This window comes from Prorops nasuta, unplaced genomic scaffold (genome assembly GCF_024137725.1).
Source record: "Prorops nasuta isolate Cenicafe-Biocafe unplaced genomic scaffold, Cenicafe_Pnas_1.2 PNAS00014, whole genome shotgun sequence".
NCBI lineage: Eukaryota > Metazoa > Arthropoda > Insecta > Hymenoptera > Bethylidae > Prorops > Prorops nasuta.
The window spans coordinates 715,562-725,343 of record NW_027116811.1 but is presented as its reverse complement, the minus strand read 5'-3'; the positions used below and the strand labels follow the sequence as shown (position 1 = coordinate 725,343).

Sequence of the window (9,782 nt, the reverse complement as noted above, 5' to 3'; positions counted from 1 at the left end):
TTTTACTTAAAGACGTGAGAGAGTTCGGTAATAAGCTTGCCTTGTAATAAGTTAAATAAAAGATAAATTCAGAGCTTGCTTAATTTATAAATGCATTTTACTGCATACCGACTGTATAGTAAATAGTATATCAGAAAAATATCGAAAGGTAGAGGGAGAAGGTGTATTTATTTTATAATATGAACATAATTGTACATATATGTTATACACATATATGCATGTTATCATTGATCCACCTTCTTAATTTTATCCGACGTGTACAGATTTTTTTATTTTTATTCTTTGTAGCCTTCTATCACCCCCTGCCTCGCGATTCTTTTCCATAATAATTGTAAATAGAGAAATAAGTTTTTTAGATAATCAGCAAACGTATCTACTATGTGATATATATTTCATTACGAAGACAATACATGTTATTACGTGCACTCGCACTAATATACTCTCGAAGCTCCATCGTTAGATGAAAAAGACGAGTATTTCAATGATGCAGTAGGCCTCTTCTAAATAAAACTCAACCATTATTATTAATATCACCTTTTTGCAACTTGCTTGGGAAATTATAAGCAATTAATCTAACGATAGTTTTAATCTATAACACAAAACTTGTATATTTTTATCATCAGATCCAATATTGAATTTATATCAATCTCCTGCATATAACCTGCTATATGTGTATTAATAAATTAAGTGTTGTACATGTAAATTTCATGACTGAATGAAAACAAAATTGTTCATAAAGCAATGCAAATTCTTATATAATGAATCATGTCTTTTTATTCCTACTAATTAGATAATTTCTATATTTACATAAATATAATATAAAGATAAAAAATTACAATCTTGCAATTTCTTCAATTTTTTTATTATGAATACGTTTGTATCCATACTCATAGAGGAGGGTTGTGGCATATTTAAATCCTTGTCCATGTCGAACTATTTTAAAGGCATCTTTTTCCGTCAAATCGATTATAGTAGACCCGCGTCTTGATCCATTTTCAAACATGGTTTGGTTTGGTTGTGACTGAAAAATTGCGTCCAATTTTGGCCATAGATCGCGAAACTCGTCAGGATGCAAAGTACTTTTTTGGTTACTCTCGTTTGCACTTGTTAAAGCTATCGGCCCAGCCATCTCTGTTACATTTCTGATGAAACTGGAGTTGGGTACTCTAATACCAATATTATCAATTCCAGGATTTAAAGCAGGATTGAGCTGCGATTTGCGCCTTAAGATAATGGTATAGCAACCTGGTAATAGATCATTTAGTAGTTTTGGGTGCAAATGATCAATTTCACCCCACTTTCCGATCTCTTCAACTGAGCTCACACAAATTGCCAATGGTTTGCTCTTATCACGAATTTTAATTTCATATATTTTATCAATAGCAATTTGGCTTCTTGCGGAACCTGCCAAACCATAAATTGTATCTGTAGGGACAGCTATAACTTTATCTTGTAACAATAGTTCAGCAGCCAATGCAACTGTTCTCAATCCTGCTCCCACTCCCCATATTTTTGAATCCTCCTCCTCTACATACTCCAATTCTCTTTTGGCTACTTTTAACATTCTTGCGTGTGGCCCAAACTTTATTTCCTCACACACAAATCTCTTTACAACCAGGTTTAGGTTTGACTGAAACAGATTTTAAGGTTACAAATGAATGATTATTAATAAAGAAAAAATTATTTAAATTAAATTATATATACTTTTATTCTCGCCAATTGTGACCACATTGATGATTGCAGCATTTATAAAAAGTTGTCATTGGCTCGTCAGCAGACCTTGTTTGAATTTGCATAAAATATGCTCTTGGATGCGAACATTTTGGACATCGTTCTTCCGTTGAATCTACGTTTTCCCACGCAGCTGTGCCACCAAGAACATCGTCTACTTCTTTGAGCTTTGGATATGTTCGACTACTTACCCTACGGGCTATGTTAAAAATATAAGGACACGTGTTGCAAACAAATCTAAGACCCGATAAACCTTGTTCTACGTGTAATACATTTCCACATGTAGGACAAAATAATAGCATTGTTGGAGTCGTCTCGGAGGGGTGTTAGTGTGATCCGTGACAATCCGTGTGATCAGCGTGATTAGGCTGGGATTCTTGGGCCGCCTTGGCTTGGCCCTCGCGCGCGGCTCGCAAAGTGACGCAAGTCGCAAATCGCTCCAGCCAAGGTTGCCAAGTCCGCCATCTTGAATAGTACTACGCTCTATAGTAAGTGAATTTTGATATAAGGAATGCAGACTGCACAAAGTGTACTGCCAGCGGAAATACGTCAGTAGCCATCTTAAATGCAGAACGTAATATATCAAAAATTATATATATTATATTCACAGCCTGTCACCGTGAACGGCGTGAACGAAGACAAATGTTAGTATACGGAAAAATAAAGTGTAATAAAGAAATATTTGATCTATCTGACAGCTGATGTACTTATGGTATAAGTGAATAAATAAAATAAAAATGCTTTTCCTAAATTGATTTTTAATTTTGATAAAATGGTCAAATGTAGCCATTAATAAATTAGATTTGGTAATAAATACAAAAAATGCGTTTTATTATAACAAATGAGTTGAGGTAAAATAAACTCAATGTTTTTATATTAATCTGTTAATAAATGCATTTTTTTATTTATTATGGAGTCCAATAAATTAATGGTTATTAAAAAAAAAATTCCTTGTAATGAAAAAAAAATGAAAAAATTTTAAACTTCACCAAGACTCGAACACGAGCCCACCGCATGACAAACGGCAACCTTACCGCCTGCGCTACAGCGCTCACTTGATGTCAAGAGCAAAACAGCCTTTTAAAGACTGACTACAATTCTTTCACTAACTCGTCATAAACGATTAAGAATTAGCTGTAATAATAAATACATTTATCTACATAGCATTATTGTACTAAATTTATTGTTTTTAATTTGAAGCATACATTTTGCATGAAGATATGATAATTTAAAACCATTCAGTACTCTATATACAAAACTATTCATATGCTCAACTATCATAAATTAATTAAGTAATATTATAATATTTGTTATATGTAGTCGAATAACTATGATAAACCAGCATATGAATAGTTTTGTATTTAAAGTATTGCATGAACATCCTTAAAGTATCGTATCTTCATGTAAAATGTATGCTTCAAATTAAAAACATAATAAATTTAGTGCAATAATGCTGTGGAGATAAATGTATTTATTATTGCAGCTAATTCTTGATCGTTTATGACGAGTTAGTGAAAGAATTGTAGTCAGTCTTTAAAAGGCTGTTTTGCTCTTGGTACATCAAGTGAGCGCTGTAGCGCAGGTGGTAAGGTTGTCGTTTGTCATGTGGTGGGCTCGTGTTCGAGTCTTGGTGAAGTTTAAAATTTTTTCATTTTTTTTTTCATTACAAGGAATTTTTTTTTTAATAACCATTAATTTATTGGACTCAATAATAAATAAAAAAATGCATTTGTTAACAGATTAATATAAAAACATTGAGTTTATTTTACCTCAACTCATTTGTTATAATAAAACGCATTTTCTGTATTTATTACCAAATCTAATTAATTAATGGCTACATTTGACCATTTTATCAATATTACAAATCAATTTAGGAAAAGCATTTTTATTTGCTTTGAGTTTTTAGGTAAACGCAGCACCACTTCACACGGATAACACGTAAAAATGTCACGGTTAGCGGTAGTCGCTCTTCTTCTAAAGCCAATGTTGCCTGAAGTCCAAATCACACCTATGCTCTCCAGGCATAGTTGTGTTTGTACCGCTTCCCTTTAAATTTTCTATACTCCTGCTGGCTAGCGCTTATCTTCATTTTTGTTGCTAAAAGCTTGATTCTGGCATCACTGCCGTGTGGAACTATTAGTTTGCTAATAAAAGCAGAGGCTTAATTTTAAGAGATTGCAACATATAGTAATTAATATAGATACAATTGTAAAAAGAAAACAAAAATTTTATTTTACATATATTAACTTTAAATAAAATCCCACAAAGTACTGTAAAATATCTAACATGTTATATTATATATCTAATCTGTCAGCTTCTTTATTTTAATATTCATCTCAATTATCACAGTTTGATCCTCAGCGATGACACAGTAACCACATTATGGTGAACCTATTCTTTTTTTTTAATGTTCGATCCACATAGCTTCATCCTCAGCAGTGATACAGTAAACACACGTACATTACTATAATTTAATCTGAAACAAAATCCCACAAAGTACTATAAAACATCTTACATTTTATATTATATATCTATTCTGTCATTTTCTTTATTTATTATTGTATTTACCCAAAATGCTGACTCATTTATTTTAATGTCTGTCTCAATTAACACAGTTTGATCCTCATCAGCGATGACACAGAAACAACATTATGGTGAATCTATTCCTTTTGTTTTAATGTTCAATCCACATAGCTCCATTCTCAGCATTGACATAGTAAACACTTTACAATAATTTAATCTGAAACAAAATCCCAAAAAGTACTATATAAAATCTTACATTTGAAATTACAAATGTAATCTGTCAGCTTCTTTATTTGTATCGTATTTACCCAATGTGTTGACTTGTTTATTTTAATATTCATCTCAATTAACACAGTTTGATCTTCAGCGATGACACAGTAACCATAATATGGTGAATCTATTCCTTTCATTTTAATGTTCAATCCACATAGCTCCATCCTCAGTAGTGACATAGTAAACACATTACTATAATTTAATCTGAAATAAAATCCCAGAAAGTACTATAAAATATCTTACATTTTATATTATATATCTAATTTGTCAGCTTCTTTATTTATTATTGTATTTACCCAGTTTTTTCACTCGTTTATTTTATTATCCGTCTCAATTAACATAGTTTGAATCTCAACGATGACACAATAACCACATTATGTTTAGTCTATTCCTTTATTTTAATTTTGAAAATCCGCATAGCTCCATCCTCAGCACAGTGACATTGTAAACACATTACTATAATTTAATCTGAAATAAAATCCCACAAAGTACCACAAAATGTTTATATCTTACATTTTATATTATAAAATTTATTGTTATACTTATCTAAAATGTTCAGTCCTTTATATATTTTTAAAAATTATTTTTATGTACATTTTACAAATTTCGTCACTTTATTTATTCACTTATACCATCAGTATATCAGCTGTCAGTAAGATTAAAACTGCCACTTTATTTCTTTATATTACTTTATAACTTGTGGTATGTATATACTAACATTTGTCTTGGATCACGGACCATGCATTATGTATTTTGAAATTAGTAATTAGAAATATCTATATTGCGGTCCCTCTACAGTCTCTACCCTCTGACGTATTTCCGCCAACCAGTAGTATCAGCAGCGACTATAGCGTAGTACCCAAAATAGTACTACGCTATAGGATATGTCGCTTTTGGGTACTACGGTAGTACCGAAAGTACTACACTTGGCAACCTTGGCTCCAGCGCACTCTCTACTCTCTCTCTCTCTCTCTCTGGCCGTGTTCCGTTGTCTGTAACAGCCTGTAACTGTTCCACTGTAGTATGTACAGTTGAGCCCAATAATCTTGCGTCAGGCGAGGGGAAGTAGAAATCAGAGGGGCGAAGGAATTTCTAGGGAGTTTGTCCGCAGCTGTCAAATGGCGCGATTAACCCTAAATTTTGGATCGTAAACAAAAATAATATTTTCTTAAAACGATTGCGGAAAAGAAAGAAGGATTTTAATACATTACAGAGAAGAAAAAATATATTAGATGAGTATAAATTAATAACAAAAATGAAAATTAATGTAAATTTTTAAGGAAATACACTTTGTGGTTATTTTATTTCTGTTACAGGCTAAATCCTATTCTTCATGAGTTTAAATCGCAGGAAAGAAATACTTAAAGACCAATGAATGAAAAAGGACTGATTTATGAAGCATTTCTGTGTGGCCCAGTCATTTCAATAATTGTGACATAATGTTATAATAGTGAAAGTGTAAGCTATTGCTGTGTATACAAAAAAATTTTATTACAAAATAATAATAATTTTGTATGATAATGTTTTGATTCCTATTATTATAAATTAAAGCTAGTTCAATTAAAATTAATTATTTTTATTTCTTCCTTAACCACACACAGATTATATACATACAGAGTAATTACATATTCTTGTAGAACCTATCTTTCAGCTAATATAACTAAATTGTAACTATTTTATATCTGCATGTTATAACTATTTGTTTCAATGATTTTTATTATTGAATGTGAGATAAATTACGTAGAGTTTCTGCAAATTTCTTATTAGTCTGTCACATCCTTGAACATATTAGCTTGTATGATATTTATATGTCTCCTTTGCACTATTTTCTTCTAGTCTATAACATATAACAATAATTTTATTATCGTTTTTAAATACACGCAGATAAGATGATTATGCTGATTTGTAATTAATTTTATAAATATTGGAATGATAGTTAAACCATTGTCTTATTAAATTTGGAAAATGGGCATTTGAACGATGCTATTTAAATTAGGCCTCTTTTCTGTGAGATATGTTCTCATAATACTTGATTAAATAAAGTTCCTTAAAAGTTATGTGTATAATACTGAGTTCATCTTATTTTTTAGCTTCAAGTAGTTTTCCAGCAACGTGTTTGAATATACATTTTGAATATAGAATACTCTTATTTCCTTACTCTTATTATAATGTTGTCAGGATTGATAGAAAGATTTGTCAATCATCTGAAAATGATAGGATATACATATGATGACTGGATAAATTAAGGTTTTAGGACAGATAAGTCTCATGAACAAATAGGAATAATAAAATAAGTATTGAATATTGGAAATGGATATCCAAATATGTAGCTGGAAAATATAATTTGAAGCTGAAAACAAGCTGAACTCAGCAGTATATATAAACGTATTGGTCGACAATATCCTCTCAAATAGAAGAAAAAGATATCAGGTGGATGAGGGGTCAAACATATTTAAGTACAATAAGTCCAGTGTCCATTCTTCAAATTTAATACAGCAATAGTTTACCAATCATCTTAATTATTATAGAAACAATTAGACAGCAGAATAAGCATATTTGAGCATATTTAAAAATATTCAGAGAATTATTGGTATATGCATTGAAAACTAGAAGAAGAAGGAACATTCAAGGCAAATAAATGTCATACGAGATGTGGAAGCATATGTGACGAATCAATAAGAAATTAGTAGAAAATTTATACAATTTGTTTCACTTTGAATAATAAAAATCATTGAAACAAATAGTTATAACATGCAGATATAAAATAGTTACAATTTAGTTATATTAGCTTAAAGATAGGTTCTACAAGAATATGTAATTACTCTGTACATATATAATCTGTGTGTGGTTAAGGAAGAAATAAAAATAATTAATTTTAATTGAACTAGCTTTAATTTATAATAATAGGATTCAAAACATTATCATACAAAATTATTATTATTTTGTAATGAAATTTTTTTGTATACACAGCAATCGCTTACACTTTCACTATTATAACATTATGTCACAATTATTGAAATGACTGGGCCACACAGAAATGCTTCATAAATCAGTCCTTTTTCATTCATTGGTCTTTAAGTATTTCTTTCCTGCGATTTAAACTCATGAAGAATAGGATTTAGCCTGTAACAGAAGTACAATAACCACAAAGTATATTTCCTTAAAAATTTACATTAATTTTCATTTTTGTTATTACTTTATACTCATCTAATATATTTTTTCTTCTCTGTTATGTATTAAAATACTTCTTTCTTTTCCGCAATCGTTTTAAGAAAATATTATTTTTGTTTACGATCCAAAATTTAGGGTTAATCGCGCCATTTGACAGCTGCGGACAAACTCCCTAGAAATCCCTTCGCCCCTCTGATTTCTACTTCTCCTCACCTGACGCAAGATTATTGAGCTCAACGTACATGTGTTTTCCAAACTCCCCACTTTAGCATAACGTCGCCAGATGGCCGCCTAGTGGAGTGTTCTCGCTAATTAAATTTTACCCGTTACATAGGATGCGTTCGTTTATATACTGCCAGCTGCTACCAGTACTGAAGACCTATATTTTACGTGACATACATTGTAGAGTCTTAGTACTCGTAGTTAATTAAACGAACGCAGCCATAATGTGTTACATACATACATACATACAATATTGCACAATGCACATGTGACACATGTGGATTTAAAGAAAAATGGCGCCACGCAAGGATAGTCGGCCTAACCTTAATTCACACAAGACATCAAAGAAAAGTATTAATAATATTTTCATAAAATATCTAGAATGGAATCATCTGATGTCATTGTTGACGGATCCAACAAGAATTTTTACAACTGCCGTAATATTCATAATTCTAGAAGTAATTATGAACATTCTGGTTATCGAGAAGGTACCTTATACGGAAATTGACTGGAAAGCGTACATGCAAGAAGTAGAGGGGTTTTTAAATGGCACTTTTGATTATTCTAAACTAAAAGGCGACACCGGTCCTTTAGTTTATCCTGCTGGATTTGTCTACATTTTCTCTGGCCTCTACTACATCACTGCACAAGGAACAAGAATAAAAATAGCACAATACTTTTTTGCTTTACTTTATATTATTCTACTTGTTCTAGTTTTTCGAATTTATGTAAAAACAAAAAAAGTACCACCATATGTATTGATTTTAATGTGTGCTACTTCATACAGAGTACACTCTATATTTGTATTAAGACTCTTCAACGATCCAATTGCAATGGTTTTATTATTTGCAAGCATTAATGCATTTCTTGATGATCATTGGTATTTAGGTAGTATACTATACAGTTTTGCTGTGTCTATAAAAATGAACATTTTATTATTTGCGCCAGCTCTTTTAATAGCATATCTATGTAATTTAGGGTTTTTCAAGACTGTGATAAACCTTATTATTTGTGGCCTTATACAATTATTGTTAGGCTTACCATTCTTGCTTACAAATCCATTTTCCTATGTGAAAGGAGCTTTTAATTTTAGTAGAATATTTGAATTTAAGTGGACTGTTAACTGGAGGTTCTTACCAGAAGATATTTTTATTAATCCCTATTTTCATATTGCATTATTAGGCTTACATGTAATTTTTATTGCTTTTTGTATACCAAGTTGGATAACATATATGAAGTCTTACTCAAAGCTAAAACAAGTAGAAAAAGATTTAAAGACACAGTGGAGAAAGAAGGAGAAAGTAAATATGTCTACCATAGCACAATTGTTTGTTTTGCCATTATTCACTGCAAATTTTATTGGCATTTTATTTAGCAGATCTCTGCATTATCAGTTTTATATTTGGTATTATCACACATTGCCTTATATTGCATGGTGCACTCACTATCAAACCATAATTAAATTAACTATATTAGGTGTAATAGAATTGTGCTGGAATACATATCCAAGTACAATATACAGCAGTACTGCACTCCATCTATGCCATATGGTTCTTTTTTATGGACTTTTAAAATCTACTGAGAAAAATGTTAAAGCCCAATAAATCTAAAACTAGTCTTCTCTTTTCATTGACAATCATTAATGAATTCAGATAATGCATATTTTTCTTAATAAAGATTTGTACTGCTTTTTCCCAAAAACATAATTGAAAACTTTTAGCTTTATTATGAAACATTTTTATATTGAGTGAAATAACATTTTATTAAAACCTCTGATTATAAAAACAAATAAATAATAATCACTATTTTAATAAGTACTATATAACAGTAAATTATAACACATTTAAATGTGTCTATAATGT

At 30.6% G+C, this 9,782-nt stretch overlaps 2 protein-coding genes and 1 long non-coding RNA gene across 3 annotated transcripts; 1 reads left to right on the top strand and 2 right to left on the bottom strand.

The window, feature by feature from the left end:
* Positions 1-823: 823 nt before the first annotated feature.
* Tcs1 (Threonyl-carbamoyl synthesis 1) lies at positions 824-1,627 on the bottom strand. The gene has a single exon (XM_066735430.1). The coding sequence runs from the start codon at positions 1,562-1,564 to the stop codon at positions 833-835; it is 732 nt and encodes a 243-aa protein (XP_066591527.1). The 5' UTR covers positions 1,565-1,627; the 3' UTR covers positions 824-832.
* A 2,038-nt stretch (positions 1,628-3,665) lies between these two features.
* On the bottom strand, positions 3,666-5,212 carry LOC136778526 (uncharacterized). The gene is made up of 4 exons (XR_010823441.1): positions 4,824-5,212; positions 4,563-4,731; positions 4,300-4,471; positions 3,666-4,207 (listed from the first exon to the last, which is right to left on the bottom strand). It is a non-coding gene; the product is annotated as an uncharacterized lncRNA (long non-coding RNA).
* A 3,001-nt stretch (positions 5,213-8,213) lies between these two features.
* On the top strand, positions 8,214-9,547 carry Alg3 (Alg3, alpha-1,3- mannosyltransferase). The gene has a single exon (XM_066734889.1). It carries the CDS (start codon positions 8,214-8,216, stop codon positions 9,522-9,524), a length of 1,311 nt encoding a protein of 436 aa, XP_066590986.1. The 3' UTR covers positions 9,525-9,547.
* Positions 9,548-9,782: the final 235 nt, after the last annotated feature.